Genomic DNA, 17,117 nt, shown 5'->3' on the forward strand with positions numbered 1-17,117 from the left:
ACAAAGGGATAAAGGAACAGTGGACTAGAGTAAAATAAGAATGATGGAATAAAGGAACACTAGAATAGAGAATTAGAGGAATAGTGGAAAAACAGTGGAACAGTGTAAAAGAATAATGGATGAACAGAGCAACATGGGAACAGTGGAATAGAGGAAGTGTGGAACAGTCTAATAGAAGACAAGAGGAGGAGAGGAAAAGTTACAAAGTAACAGAGGAATAGAAGAAAAGTAGACTAGAGGAATAGTGGAAGAGACAGAGTGGAACAGTGTAAAAGAAGAATGGCTGAACAGAGCAACATGGGAACAGTGGAATAGAGGAAGTGTGGAACAGTCTAATAGAAGACAAGAGGAGGAGAGGAAAAGTTACAAAGCAACAGAGGAATAGAAGAAAAGTGGACTAGATGAATAGTGGAACGGGAGAACAAGGGGATAAAGGAACAGTGGACTAGAGTAAGATAAGAATGATGGAATAAAGGAACACTAGTATAGAGAAATAGTGGAAAAGTGAAATAGAGGAATAGTGGAACAGGTGAACAAGGGGATAAAGGAACAGTGGACTAGAGTAAAATAAGAATGATGGAATAAAGAAACACTAGAATAGAGAAATAGTGGAAAAGTGAAATAGAGGAATAGTGGAAGAGAAACAGTTGAACAAGGGGATAAAGAAACAGTGGACTAGAGTAAAATAAGAATGATGGAATAAAGGGACACTAGAATAGAGAATTAGAGGAATAGTGGAAAAACAGTGGAACAGTGTAAAAGAAGAATGGCTGAACAGAGCAACATGGGAACAGTGGAATAGAGGAAGTGTGGAACAGTCTAATAGAAGACAAGAGGATGAGAGGAATAGAAGAAAAGTGGAATAGACGCACGCAGGGCTCCCCAACCTTTTTAGCACCACGGACCGGTTTAATGTAGGCATTATTTCCAGGGACTGACTTTCCACTTGTGTCAGATAAATACAGCAAAAATAAGTGCATGAAAAATACAACTCACTATTTTGAGTCCATCCATTTTCTACCGCTTGTCCCTTTTGGGGTGGCGGGGGGTGCTGGAGTCTATCTCAGCTGCATTCGGGCGGAAGGGGGTACACCCTGGACAAGTCGCCACCTCATCGCAGGGCCTGTGGCAAATATATGTCAACATTTCTTTTTTTCAAAAATGTGGTGGTTGTGCGCTCTATAACCCGAAAAATAGGGTATTTGGGTTATAACCATGTATTAATTTGACATTTCAGGTTAATATCGTTTTAACTAACATTTGTGCCAAAGCGTGTGAATTACGAGAACCACAAATGCGGCAACATGACACCAGACAGCGGCCGTTCGGAGTTCAGAGACTTTATTGAAAAGTTACCGTCCACAAAAGGACCTCCATGTACAAGAAGGTGACAACAGTTAACTTTAAGATTTCATTAAGTTTGGCTTTGAAGAACTCCAAATGCGTTTGCTTGGTCGGCCTTGTTTCACTGGAAGTAAACCCAAAAACTGCTCGGTTTAAGGGCCTGCTGGCGGACAAGCCGCTCGTCCCTTATGTGTGTGCGTGAACCGGAAGGAGGCTTGCAGCTGTTTTTAGACAGCAAGAGAGAGAAAAAGCCTAGTGTATTTTTTAAAACTGAGGAATATCAGATGGTGTTTTAAAAAAAAAAGGTGTATGACAACACACAAAAAGGAGTGTCTGGTATGAAGAACACACTAAAGCCTCACAGGCGTGGAGAGGGAAATGGACTGTAGTTTATCATTATGGCAGTGCTGGACAGGAACCATATTACATGAATATATATATATAAATAATACGCCACCAGCTGACTCTTGCAACAAGAAAGCAACAAAGAGAAGCACCGATGTGACTTGGTGCTCAGAGTTTGTTGTTGTAGCCTTTGAACCGGATCTCTTCAAGGTGGCCCCCTGCTGGTTGGGAAGTACATTAAGGCCAAATTGTCTTCTGATATTCCGGAGTTCCTTAGTGTGGGAGGAAATAAACAAGCTTTAGGCTTCCAGTTCCAAGCCCAGACCCAGCTTGTGGCCTCCAGCATTGAAGTTCTTCCCGTCGACCAGGCCGGCCAGGGTGAGTTTCACACCTGTGCAGGCAGAGGAGACAACATTAGCCACGTGTGCGTGGGCTAGGTTACAATGTTACCGTGTACATGGACCCTGAAAAAATGATCTGATTATGATGTGCGTTTTCATGCATCACACCTTAAATGTAGGGGTGTAACGGTACGTGTATTTGTATTGAACAGTTTCGGTACGGGGGTTCCGGTTTGGTTCGGAGGTGTACCGAACGAGTTTCCACATGGACATATTAAGTAGCGTAACGCACGTTGTGTAAACAATGCACACCGAGGCACAACACACGGCATGCTAGCAGCTAACGGGCTACGATAGACTGACCATACGTCCTCTTTTGCGGGGCTGTCAGGGCGGAGTTTCTTAAATGCCTCAAATGTCCGGCATTTTGAGTTAGGGTTGCGTGTATTTTCAATGTACGTTCAGGGTTAAGAAGGGGTTAAAAACAAAAATTGTGAGCACAGCAACATTTGTGAGGGAGGGGTGGAGACAGAGAGAGAGAGAGAGAGTTATGATAAACGTGCATGCGTCGCCAGGCTCTGCTTTTTATCCATAGATTTATCACATTTAATTTTTTGTTATCTATAGCAGGGGTGTCAAAAGTGTGCCCCGGAGGCCATTTGCGGCCCACAGCTAATGTTTTAAAGGCCCACGGCACATTCTAAAAATACTATTAAAATAAACAGAAACATAACAAAAGTGAAATAAAAAAGCTTAAAGGTTAAATGTAATTTAGAAAAAGTTGCAATGTTGACTAATAAAACAAAGCTGTTTTTTTTTCTTTTAAATTGTCATTGCTCAAAACATAATATTGAATCAAAATCAATGTTATTATGAATTATTGACCTATCAAAAGGTTCCGATTTCTTCACATCAAATATTCCACAAAGAAAAATATTTTTGGTGAAAGATTTTGCAAATTTGGTAAATAAATAACCCAAAAATGTATATTTTGTTGTTTTCTTACTGTACCGAAAATGAACCGAACCGTGACCTCTAAACAGAGGTACGTACCGAACCGAAATTTTTGTGTACCGTTACACCCCTACTTAAATGTGAATATTTTACTTTGACATGCGCAGCACCATACCATAAACAGAAAGATATGTTATTGCTTGTGCTATGTCGCCATCTTTTGGACAAGTTTGCTCACTACAGGTGCTGAATAAGCAGTGACTTTCGCTGTTAACAAACATGGCTTTCCGCATTTCTGCTTGTCCCACGCTGTCATGGTAATATTTAGAGATGTCCGATAATATCGGACTGCCGATATTATCGGCCGATAAATGCTTTAAAATGCTAATCGGAAATTATCGGTATCGGTTTCAAAAAGCAAAATTTATGACTTTTCAAAACGCCGCTGTGTACACGGACGTAGGGAGAAGTACAGAGCGCCACAAGTGAATGCGAGCCATACTTGGTCCACAGCCATACAGGTCACACTGAGGGTGACCGTATAAACAACTTTAACACTGTTACAAATATGCGCCACACTGTGAACCCACACCAAACAAGAATGACAAACACATTTCGGGAGAACATCCACGCCGTAACACAACAAACACAACAGAACAAATACCCAGAACCCCTTGCAGCACTAACTCTTCCAGGACGCTACAATACACGTTATACGTTATATGTTGAACATTTATGCGGCAAAAGCGTTGCTACAAAAAGTAGCAGCACTGCTAATTTGTAGCATCATTTGAAAAGTCACCCACTAGAGAATAAGGAGTGCTTGAAACTCCGCATGTCAACATCTCCGTTCGGTGCCACACCAACAAAATGCAGAAGCAACTATTTCCAGATCAACACCGTATAAAAAAAACAACAACAACAGAAGGAGATAACGTCCGCAGGCACCTACCACATAGCGAAGGACATACACTATTTTATTTCCTATTATGCAGCTCGTTTTTATTTGACAGTTATTGAACTATCTTGTGTGACATCATGCTCAATAGTGCACTTTTTTTGTTTTAAACTATTGTAGTGGCGTTCTGTACAAAATGTACACTTTAATTTAGTGTTGTTTTGATGTCATCTTAGTGACATCATGCACAAAAGTGCACTAATAGCTTGTTTTGAAATGTCTCTGACAATCTTGCACTTTCTGTTTTGAAATGACATGAATGTTTGTGCCACTGCTTAATAACTGTTTAATAAATACACTTTTGGTCAATTGACTTAGTTGTGATCTCCTTCTCTGCATGAAAGTTTAAAATGAGCACATATTAATGCAGTATGAACAAGAATGTTTTAATGTAGACACATAGAATCATCATACTGCTGTGATTATATGCATCAAGTGTTCATTCAAGGCTAAGGCAAAATATGGAGATATATATCGTGTATCGTGACATGGCCTAAAAATATCGAGATAGTAATAAAAGGCCATTTCGCCCAGCCCTAGGTGCAACATTGACGCGAGTTCCTAAAACATTTTATTTTCACCTGTTTTCTGCTCATTTGTCAACTATTTATTTGGTAACCGTCTATTCTGGCGAAGAATGATGACGTTTATTGCTTTTTGATGACCTTTGATGGGATGAATGCGAGCGGAGCATTCAGACAGCAGTCACATCGCATACATAACCGATTTACATCCACATAGGACATAAATCTGGGTCAGTCGGATATGAATAATTCGGAATTGTACAGTTCACATTGACATGAACAAATACGATACAGGTCACATATGGGCAAAACGTAAATGGGAATTGACCTGCAGTGTGAAAAAGGCCAAAGTGCAATAAACAGATTTTCATAACTCACCCGGTCTAAGAGTCTGGGTGTAGCCAATACCAACAAGGCTATTGTTGTTCACTTTAGCCTGCAAAAAACCAAGTATTTAAGTCATTTTACAGGCAAATATTTCTTATTCATCACCTTATTGATGCTTTACTTACGCTGACGGAGGCGTCCTTGTCCAGCTGGTATTTAGCAGCGATGCCAAAGCGGGTGCTGTTGCTGCCAGCAGTCCATGCCAGGTTGACTGCAGTCTCCAGCTTGTCGCTCACCTTCTGATAGATGGACCCTCCGAACTCTGCCCCATCATTGCTTTAAAGTGCATGAATAGCAGTGAGACCGTATCAAAGAATGTTGAAGTCAGTCAACTCTAAACTGTACTTACACGTTTGTGTGCAGCTGGAAGTCTCCCGTCTTGTAACCGATGGCAAAGTTGTTCTGGCTCATCTTCGATTTGGCGGTGTCGAAGGTCATCTGGTAACCGGCGAGCCAGCCCTCGTAGCCGACAACGGCCGCTCCATGGATGGTGGGGCCGGCGAAGTCAAAGTCGACATCGCAGCCCAGGTTGACGTACTCGCGCTTGTAGGCGGTCTTGACCTTGCCGCTTTTCTTGCTGTTTGAAGGCAGGTGATGGCCACACAGGTGATGCAATGTTCACATTAGTATGAAACCACAATGAAAGACATATGCAAAACCAATGTTGGCGTTAACGCACTTTTTTTGTCTTTTTACGCATTGAAATCAGAAAGGACGCGCATTTCCGGAAGTCCAGATTTTTCTTTTGGCTCCCGTTCCTGCCTTCTCCGGGTCAAAACTCCAGTTTGCTTTTTTTTTTTTTTTTAAATCGATTATCGTTTTTCGCCTGTGTTTTGTTTTAGACTTAGACTTCCTTTTATTGTCATTCAAATTTGAACTTTACAGAACAGATAAAAACGAAATTTCGTTGCACTAGCAATAAAAGAGCAATAAGGTGCAGATATAAATAAATATTACTGTACAGATAAATATATTGCACTTTTGCAAATGCATCCACGTTTATGGATGTATGTTATATTGTCTTTATATTCCAGCCAGGTAATTGAGGGGATTATTTTAATGCGTCTTACGGCCTGAGGGAAGAAGCTGTTACAGTGAATTAGTGAAGTGAATTACATTTATATAGCGCTTTTTCTCAAGTGACTCAAAGCGCTTTACATTGTGAAACCCAATATCTAAGTTACATTTAAACCAGTGTGGGTGGCACTGGGAGCAGGTGGGTAAAGTGTCTTGCCCAAGGACACAACGGCAGTGACTAGGATGGCGGAAGCGGGGATCGAACCTGCAACCCTCAAGTTGCTGGCACGGCCGCTCTACCAACCGAGCTATACCGTCCCTGGAGGTTCTGCTACGGAGGCTGCGGAACCTCTTTCTGGAGTCCAGCAGTGAAAATAGTCCTTGGTGGGAGTGGGAGGAGCCTTTGCAGATTTTCTGAGCCCTGGTCAGGCAGCGGCTTTTTGCGATCTCCTGGATAGGAGGAAGTCTGTTTATATTTGCCGGTGTTGTGCCAAAATGTGATTGCCTCCTTTGCGGAAGCGCGCACCTAACCTGCATTGCTTGGCTTTGTTCTGTCCACAAGCGGATTACTCGGTGCGAGACAAACACTTTATCGTCCTGGTTATTGTAACGCTACGTGTTTGACATTATTTAAGCCTTTATCGTGTCTGGAAAATGACAGTTTGCCTTTTCTGTGGTATTAATGAAATTTAAAAGGACTGTTAGTCCGATGTTGATGTGATAAAACCTCTTTCTTGTTTGGAAGATACATACAATTGTAACTGTTATTTCTTCGTGCACATACATTTTTATAAAGTGTTTGGATGTATTCATTTATGTAAAGTTTTCATTAAATGTAATATTGCCTGACATGTCAATGTCTTGATATTGACATATCTGATCTCTGCATATCTTACTAGAATACCCTTATGAGCATTACATATATCAGAATCAAGTACCTGCTGTACTGTTTACTTGTTGAAATACCCTTTACAAAGCTAAAATCTACCCAAATGACCACTTTGCTGCTGCCAATAATTGATTTCAAGTAATATTTTGATACCGACACATCTCATCTCTGCATATTTTTCTAGAATACCCTTTACGGCAACCTTTTTCCAAAACACAATATAGAATGTGAGATACAACAGGATAATGCATACATTTATCATTTGTGGGACCCCATTTAGAAAATTCCTAGCGCCAACACTGAAAACATCACAAGTCAGCCTTAACATAGTTTAAGTCGATGTTAGCATGACTCGATGACCCCATAATGAGACTTCAACATCCTTTGGACTCAAACACCTCACATGTTGTGGTAAAACAATGTTTTTAAAAAAGTGGAAACTTGTGGGACAATGCAGTAATAACGGTCATCCTGGATAGCACCTTATCATTCAAGTCCCATATCAATAACGTCACTCGGTCGGCATACTTCCATCTACGCAATATCTCTCGCCAACGCCCATCTCTCTCCCTCAGCAGCGCTGAAATTCTGGTTGACACCCTGGTCACATCTCGTTTGGACTACTGGAATTCTCTACTCTTTGGTTTACCTGACAAGTCCATCCATGAACTACAACTGGTTCAAAACTCAGCTGCTTGTGTCATTACTACCGTATTTTTTGGAGTATAAGTCGCTCCGGAGTATAAGTCGCACCGGCCGAAAATGCATAATAAAGAAGGAAAAAAACATATAAGTTGCACTGGAGTATAAGTCGCATTTTTTGGGGAAATGTATTTGATAAAACCCAACACCAAGAATAGACATTTGAAAGGCAGTTTGAAATAAAGAATAGTGAACAACAGGCTGAATAAGTGTACGTTATATGAGGCATAAATAACCAACTGAGAAGGTGCCTGGTATGTTAACGTAACATATTATGGTAAGAGTCACTCAAATAACTAACATATAGAACATGCTATACGTTTACCAAACAATCTGTCACTCCCGATCGCTAAATCCGATGAAATCTTATACGTCTAGTCTCTTACATGAATGAGCTAAATAATATTATTTGACATTTTACAGTAGTGTGTTAATCATTTCACACATAAGTCGCCCCTGAGTATAAGTCGCACCCTCGGCCAAACTATGAAAAAAACTGCGACTTTTAGTCCGAAAAATACGGTAAAACCTCCTCCATTAGTCACATAACACCTGTCCTGAAGCTACTCTATTGGCTCCCATTAAATATCGCATCTACTACAAGATCCTTCTCCTCACATTTAAGGTCCTCAACAATCTTGCCCCTCCATATCTCACCAGTGTTTCCCACACATTCATTTATTTGTGGCGGCCCGCCACGAAAGAAATACGTCCGCCACAAATTTTAAAAAAATTTAAAAATAAAAAAAAATAAAAAAATTTTGTTGTTTTTTTTTGTCCTGTCCAGCTTCTCAGGCAAATCATATAGTTGATGTAGATGCCCATATAGGCTGTTCAGATTTACTTTACAAAAGAGAAGTGTAGGATGCTTCTCTTGTTGCCTTATTTGTATTTGACCACTACTGTTTTCTGTTTATTTGTTACTGACTGTGGCAGGACACCTCTGCCTCTGTTTCACTTTATGTTGCTGGTAAATAATATGGTTGTAGTAGTAGGCTAAAGTTAAATTATTTAGTATGCACTAATTAAAGGAGCAGAGCTTTAAGAGACATTTTAGCTTTTATATTTTATAAGATATATTTTTTGTAAGAACCACAATTAATAAATATATTTCAGTGAATAACTTGTTGTTCAAATCTGTATATAAAGTGTTGTCATATTGTAAAATGGATGGATGGACGTTTGAAACAAAACTGTTATTAATTAGTAAGTATACATTTTTTGAGCCTTTTTAGAGAAAATCATATCATTGTAGTAAATTAAGCAAATTAATCGATGAGGTCATGGTGACCACGCCCATAGCCACACCCCCACCGCCACAGGTATCTTGGCAGTTTATGGGAAACACTGCTCACCGATCTTCTTCATATCAACACAACCTCCCGTTCTCTCGGGTCTTCCTCCTCCATCCAGCTCATCCTCCCACCTACACTCTCGGTTACCATGGGGTCAAGAGCATTTAGTCACTCAGCCCCCTACCTCTGGAACTCTCTGCCCCTGGACATTCGACACTCCTTTTTCATTGCCACCTTCAAATCTCGCCTGAAAACATATATTTTTAAACTAGCTCACTCATGTTAATCAGTTGCCTCCATGTCACTTCTCATTTGCACTGTTCTTATTGTGTATATATATATTTGTTTTTTAATGGTTTGTCACATGACTGATTGATATTTTATCTGTTGTAAGGTGACCTTGAGTATTAGTATTATTAGTAATGTGGTTTCCACCGAGTGACAGACGAGTTCTACATTTGGAATGTGGGGGCGTCGGATAGCCAACAGCACGTTGTGACATGGGCAGTGTGCAGATCAGGTTGCCAGAATTATGTATACTAACTATAAATACTATATTTAAGTACTATAAACCATGAGAATAATATATTCTAACTATAAAGACTATATTTAAGTACTATAAAACATGAGATTAACTCTGGTTTTAACACAGGAAAACAAAGACGTAATTATCGTACCCTGTGTTGGGTGAGAAGGTTGTGTCAAAAGTCAACTTCAGTCCTTTGGCGATCTGTGAGAAACAAGCACAATCATGAAGACTGGCGGAAATAATAATGAGGTAATTTTGGTGTTCTTGACAATAAGGTTCCTTGAATCATTACCTGATCTTCAATGGTGATTTCTGTTCCCAGGGTGTTGTCGGTGTTCCACTTCTCGGTGAAGGTCAGGCCATACTCTGCCCTCTTGTATTTGGTTTCCAAGCTGCCTGCGACTTTGCTGGTGTCGGTGTTAGAGGAACCGGATGTTTTGAATTCCTGCGAGGCAAACGTCAAATTAAATTACAACAAAAGAAACAACGTTACACAACACAAGACTTACAGTCCTGCTTGTTCTTCAGTAAAAGTAACTATTGAGGCCATGTCTGTCATCCACATTTTCAGATTACATCAACAATATGTAGAGTTGCTTTATCATCGATGACCACAATGTGCCACCCTAACTTCAATCTATGAGAAAAACTAACAAAACATTATTTAGTATGGCTGGTGCACAATTTATCTACCTGGCAACAAAATACACTGAAACCTAGGGCTGAGCGACAAAACGATATCAATTATGTATAACGATAGACACGTTATCAATATCAATCAAAAATGCGTTTGGCACTCGCTCTCTGGTGACCGAGCAACGCAAGAAGTAATCACTTAACAATGGGAGTGACGCGCTAACAGCCAATCAAGTAACAGTATCAACTATGACGTTTTGTTGCGCCATCTTGTTTCGCGGTTGATTCTTAGCATTACGGCAAGAAGAGAAACTAAAAATGAGTGCTGCAGAGAGCGAAGACATTGTCGACAATAAAACAGGAAAAGTCACCTCGACAGTATGGCAGTTTTTTTAATTTTTTTCAAACGGACTGGAGGGTTGGGTGGGGCGTGGTCAATATGACGACATATGACATGATCAAGGCTAAACAAATGTTTTATATATATTTAAAAACAAATAAGTGTTTTGGTTTATTAATGCCATAAATAATGTTAAAAAAAAATTCTCACAAGGAATTTGACTTGTTAGACTGTGCTCTCTTTGATCAATGCAGTTTCAAGGGTTGCCTTCCCTGAATGTTGCAATTTAGTTTGCCAAATATGTTAAACAGTCCTTTGAATTAAAATTGAAAAAAAAACCTTTAGTTTTGTTGATATTCTTCGAAATGAAGTCACTGCAAAACTAATCACACTTAAGAAAGTACATTATATAAACACGACCTGGACATAATCTGGACTGTACATAAATGCTTATTTTGAAAATGTAATTTTGTTTATAGATTATATCCAATTTGTTGTTGTGTTCCCTAATTTTCAGTGTACATAAATGAAGGTGTGTGTTGCTGACATAATCTGGACTGGACCTGGTTTTAAGAACCCTTTAAACAATTTAATTTCATTGACAACCTGGTCTGGTGAAGATAAGGTCCCTTTTTAAAAAATAAAATAAAATAAGATGAATAAATAAAAAAACATTTTCTTGAATAAAAAAGTAAAACAATATAAAAACAATTACATAAAAAATAGTAATTAATGAAAATGTTAGTGGACCAGCAGCACACACAGTCATGTGTGCTTCACGGACTGTATCCCTTGCAGACTGTATTGTTCTTTATTGTAGGAACCAGAATATTAAAAACAGAAAGAAACAACCCTTTTGTGCGAATGAGTGTAAATGGGGGAGGGAGTTTTTTTGGGGGTTGGTGCACTAATTGTAAGTGTATCTTGTGTTTTTTATGTTGATTTAATAAAAAATACAAAATAAAAATAAAAAAACACATGAAGTGCACATACATGAAGGAATCACGTTAGACTAATATAATTTGGAATAAACTGAAAAAAGCAATACAATTATGCAGGAATGAAGGTCGCGCTAGCTTTATGCTAACATACAATGGACTAGCTTATAGACAAGCTAACTCAAATTAGCATGGCCAATCGCAGGCACATGTACTGTGTACAAACAATCCTTCACACCAACATTCATATCTATCTATGAAAATTTGGCAGTCTCCAATGAAGCGCAAATAAATATTTTGGAATGTGGGAGGAAACGTGAGTGCACAAAGAAAACCCACAGACGCAAGGGGACAAACGCACACTCCACATAGCGATGTCCAAACGGAGGTTTTAAACGCATGCGGCGTAAAGTTAGACGTTATTGTCAGTAGCAACGTCAAAAGATTTAGGGTAGTTTACACTGGCTTGAACAAGAAATGCATTAATTAGCTTAAAATACCTCTCTCTTCAACTTTCTCTCCTTAATGTTGCTGGGTGTCAACTTGTTTAGGTCACGACCAGCTTCAGACAGGCGATTTAAATGCACTTTTTTATGATATTTGAGCTGTTTTTCAAACGTAATAGAGCCAATAGTACATAAATAGACTACATACAGTATATCCATTCATACAATATATAATTTAGATTAGTTTTCATGTAAAAAAAAAAAAAAAAAATTAAAAGAAAAAACATATTTTTAAGGTGAGGCGGCGTTAATCTTGCCGTGGCGTTGCACCCTAGGACTGTTTACATGTAGGGGAAACCCTGGACCGAAGTCAGACCAATGTGGCCTGTGAATTAGGCAAGGCGCTTGTCCCCACCAAGACCAGTAACACCACACCACCTTAGCTGTGCTCACCCTTTAGAGCACAGCTCTAACTTCCTGGCACCAAACCTGCAGAAAACAGTTCTTCTCATGTTTCTCTGTTAACATTTTTCACACTTTGCACTATTTTGTTACACTTCATTTTAATTAGATTTTAGTATTTAGTTTACATTGATTGTTTTCAATGGTTGTGTTGACATTTCCTTTCCTTTCTGCCTTTATAGCTGAGGGGATCATAATCGAAGGAGGGTTACATTTTAAAATAAAAATGTTTGGATAAAATATATTTTTTCCTGGTCATTATTTTTAATCGGTCGTAAAAAATATCAATATTATCATATCGACCGATATAAACATTTATATTGTAATACAGTTTCCAGCCATTCAGCCCTGCCTTACTGGAACTCGTTTAAGTTGACATCCCTTAGATTGGCTGATTCACATCAACATAAGCGGTAATCGATAAACAAGTAACGATGTTTGCTAGAGACATAAGAAGCAATAATAAACGGTCAATAATAAAGGATTTTATTTTACCTACAGCAGTTTGACAATTTCCCCCAATTTATGCTAAATTAAAATTGGTGAATGTTATTAGTTGCTGAAAAGGGAGTTAAAAGAACAGCTCAGAAGTTTACCATGAAAAAATCCAAAGGACCTTTGGTCCCATTTTGAAGTTGGAATGTTAATGGTAGTTTATTTCCTGTTGCTTAACTCGACCTTCTTGTGTTTTTATTTATTTGGACATAACCACTATTCTGCTTTTGCAAAAATATGCAAGCTATCATAAAATTACAGCACATTTTGACACAAACCGTGATTTCTTGTAGGGTTTTTTTCTATCACAAATGTTATGTCCCTGCACTTTATCCGTAATAACAACACTGTGGACCAGGACTTGAGTTAGTTGGCAAATGGATTTTGCTGTACTTTCACAACTTATTGATTGTGCAAAGTAAATACAGAAAAAAGTCACCCATGCAATGCAACATTTTGACAGATTCCTTTATAGTTGGATTAGCAGATTGTGAAGATTACTCGTATAATGCACCATGGATGACATAATCACCAACAAGTGTGAAAACTAATTGAAATGCAACTTCCACGGTTTAAATATTTGATCCCCAAGAGCGTGAGCTCATTTTCTGCACTTAAATGACCTTACCACGCCACTGGCTGACTTGGTCTTGACGTCAAGCTTCACCAGGCCAAATCCTAAACAAAGAGTTGTTTTGATCATCAATTTTGTCACAGCAGAACTGGGTAGTAAAAACACTTAAAGTATATAGGTGTGACAGTGTGGAAACGCTCATACCATAGCCTTTGTTGAAGATGTCCTTTGCAGACTTGCCCAGATCAGCGTATGAAGGAGGCACGGCCATTGTTTCTGCACACACAGGAAAAATATATATAATAAATACATATTTTGAGCAAACAACCTCAAAGTGCTACAGTGCATTTAAAAAAAACAAAAAAACAAACAAAAAAAAAACAACGCTAAAACCATGTAGTATTTCAATGATTGAAATCTGCGCTTACGGATGATATACCAGTTACTATGGTAAACTAATTAGTTACTATGGTCATCTAATTAGTTACTATGGTCATCTAAATCACTGCAGCTCAGACGAGGCACCAAGCAGTGTGGGTGGGAAGCGTTTCCACAGACGCGGAAGGAGATTTTCACAACAAAGTTTTAAAGCTTAGTGATGTATAGAATAGAATAGAAAGTACTTTATTGATCCCTGGGGGAAATTCAGCAAATATATTGTAGGTGGGGTTTTTTTGTACCCTTTGTGTTCATATTAAACTGTTGCATTTTTGTTGCGTTTCACTTGATTGTCAAATATGTCGATTCGAAGGTGGTGTGACGTTCATATTTTGTCAATATTCAGTGTTTTATCGTTCATAGAAAAATGTGAAATTCCATTATGTTTTTTTAAGGTTGGTCTGTCATAACGTTTTTAGCATTCAATCAGACTCTATTGTGAGGTTTTGTATTAGTGTTCCTAAAAATAGATATACCGGCCCCCAGACACATTTTTCTCTAAAAACCTACTCAGTGGCCTAGTGGTTAGAGCAGTGGTTCTTAACCTGGGTTCGATCGAACCCTAGGGGTTCGGTGAGTCAGCCTCAGGGGTTCGGCGGAGCCTCCGCCATGGAGGTAAAGACACATCCGACTTATCGTGTAAATAAAAACTTCTCCCTATCAACGTATTATGGATACCACCAAACAATGTTCCCTCTTATTTTCCATCTGATTTGCAGGTTGTTTGATTGATCGATTGAAACTTTTACTAGCAGATTGCAGAGGAAGAGAATACATTATATGAAACAGTACAGTTTACGCAGTACAGTACATATTCCGTACAATTGACCACTAAATGGTAACACCCGAATACATTTTTCAACTTGTTTAAGTCAGGGTCCACGTTAATCAATTCATGGTAATGTGTGTAAGGTGTGTAATTTGTTGTGAGTTCATGCACGGTGTTGGTTTTGTTCTTTGAACAAGGTGATGTTCATGTACGGTTAATTTTGGTGTGAAAATATATCTTGGTTGAAATTGAGATTTTCACAAAAATTAGTCCATAAAGCCACAATCTAGCGATCCCAATCATCGAAATAGCAAGAAAACATCTTAAATCACCTTTATTTGAAGGTCTTGTACGAGGTATGTCTTCAGAAATTAGTCCTTTGTGTTAAAATTCCTTGAGAAAATCCAGTGTTTTCAACGCTCACTCACATAAGGGGGGAATCCCCCTAGCCATATTTGGTATCATTGTGACGCCAAGTTTACCTACTTTCTAAAAATGAGCATGGAATTCCCGATGACGCCATTCTGAACCAATACAATTCGAGTTTTTAAACCTGTCCCGACGTAAACAAATCCGGCTTGTTGCTAAGGGTCGCTGTGAGGCGTACCCTCATTGGTTGAATCACCCCGCGCGGTGCATTGTGGTATCATGGCTGCGCCCTGATGAAAAACAACACAGTAATTCGAGCGGAATATTATGTGAAAAAAGGTGATTTTCGAACATTTAATTATTATTTTTGTGTATAAGTTAGACTGTTTTACATTCCGTAATGGATTTAGAAGGTGGAGAGGGTACACAGGCGGTTGCAAGTGCGCTAAATTCACTGCAGTCGGCGAATCTTCTTAGTGCTGCTGGTCAGGAATATTACGGACAGCTGACCAGCTGACAAACTGACCAGTGAACAAAAAAACTGTGACATAAGTGTTGAAATTTTTGTACATAACCGTTTTCAATAGAGTTGAATATATATTTTTCCTTTAGACATGGGATTTGACCTTAATTGTACCAATTTCGGTGTTGCTACAAGGACTTTTAAGGTATGGTTGCTATGGAGTTTTGTTCTGGAACAGTAAACTTTAAGCTGTTTTTTCTCAAAACGGACCCTCAAACTTGGCCGACTTCAATCGGATGTAACTCGGTCATTTTCTGTCCGATTCCAACAAACCATTTATCATTTTGAAGGTCTTTAAATGGAGAATGCGTAAATAACAATAACTAAGTTTTTAAAATTTCCTCATTGTGACTCATTTTGCCAGCACAGGTCACATATGAAACTGGTGGGGTTCGGTACCTCCAACAAGGCTAAGAACCACTGGGTTAGAGTGTCCGCCCTGAGATCGGTAGGTTGCGAGTTCAAACCCCGGCCGAGTCATACCAAAGACTATAAAAATGGGACCCATTACCTCCCTGCTTGGCACTCAGCATCAAGGGTTGGAATTGGGGGTTAAATCACCAAAAATGATTCCCGGGCACGGCACCGCTGCTGCCCACTGCTCCCCTCACCTCCCAGGGGGTGAACAAGGGGATGGGTAAAATGCAGAGGAAAAATTTCACCACAATCATTGGTACTTTAACTTAAAATGTGGGCCCGAGTCAAAATAATTGCCCAGGCCTGATCTATATAGATTCCCAAATATTTTGTTGAATACACCCTTACTATCGCCATATCGTCAATTCTTATATGACACTATGTTATTTTAACCTATTTCTAAAAATTATATATTTTGTTTTATTTATTTATTTATTTTTAAACATCCACAGTCTGTGGTGCCCTCAGGTGGTCAGGGAGAGCGTTCCACAGACTGGGAGCGGCGGAGCAGAAAGCCCGGTCTAAAATGCAATGAGAATACTGACGTCCATGCACATGTGCAAATACATCAACCTTTAAAATATATTCACCATCACACTTGCAATTTCTACTTTGCAATTATTCTCCTTAAACGGACGTCTCCGGTGTGGCAAGGTTAATGTGCAACAGAAGGGTGTCATTTTGCAGGCCCGGTCCAATCCGAGCTTACTTCTTATCGTTAGCGGGTTTACAAAAGTAAGGCGGGTTGGAGGCACATGTTGGCGCTAATTAGCACATGTTGGCGCTAATTAGCGGCACGTCAAAGTGATGTGCGGTGTCACTCCGCACAAACAGGCCCCAAGGACAGTTATCTGACCGGTTAGCTCTTACCTGAAAACATTACGTAAGTCTTTAAAAAACTACACATAAATTAAAAAAGGCGCTGGGCGTATTTAAAGAGTTTAATAAAGCAGAATAATGTTATCATAAATGAGTCAGGCGCACAACGAGCGCCAGTTAGCTTAGCTAAACTAGCAAGAGTTACCGGCGGGTTGCTAGCGCGTCTTCTCGTGTTTTCACGACTCAAGCAACATTAGTGTGTCAATTAGAGGTGTCTCTTACCGGTGGTTGGTGTGTCTTAGAGTTGGACTAAAGTGCCTTTAGGGAGAGATGTTCCTCGGACCGCACTGGGCGAGGCAACTTGACGGGTTGGAGGACGAAGCTGAAGGAGACTGCGCTCAACACAACCTGACCTATCGCAATCTTGCCCGAGGACCCGGGCTGTCCACGGATTTGCCTGAGTAGAAAAAAATAAAAATAAAAATGGCACTACTTTTCTCAACGGTATATTTTACATTTAAATATATAAATATATTGTTAATTTTATAACACACAATTTATTTTGAAGATACAGTACATTTTGTGGTTGATTGTTTAACATTAAAA

At 39.3% G+C, this 17,117-nt stretch overlaps 1 protein-coding gene across 1 annotated transcript; it reads right to left on the reverse strand.

Moving 5' to 3' along the window:
* Window positions 1-1,324: 1,324 nt before the first annotated feature.
* On the reverse strand, window positions 1,325-16,954 carry LOC133657043 (voltage-dependent anion-selective channel protein 2). Its single transcript, XM_062057927.1, has 9 exons — window positions 16,794-16,954; window positions 13,381-13,452; window positions 13,231-13,280; window positions 9,578-9,730; window positions 9,434-9,486; window positions 5,203-5,430; window positions 4,979-5,129; window positions 4,845-4,902; window positions 1,325-2,080 (listed from the first exon to the last, which is right to left on the reverse strand). The coding sequence occupies exons 2-9, from the start codon at window positions 13,445-13,447 to the stop codon at window positions 1,989-1,991; spliced, it is 852 nt and encodes a 283-aa protein (XP_061913911.1). The 5' UTR covers window positions 13,448-13,452; window positions 16,794-16,954; the 3' UTR covers window positions 1,325-1,988.
* Between the last annotated feature and the right edge of the window lie 163 nt (window positions 16,955-17,117).

The sequence above is a fragment of the Entelurus aequoreus genome, linkage group LG09 (genome assembly GCF_033978785.1).
Source record: "Entelurus aequoreus isolate RoL-2023_Sb linkage group LG09, RoL_Eaeq_v1.1, whole genome shotgun sequence".
NCBI lineage: Eukaryota > Metazoa > Chordata > Actinopteri > Syngnathiformes > Syngnathidae > Entelurus > Entelurus aequoreus.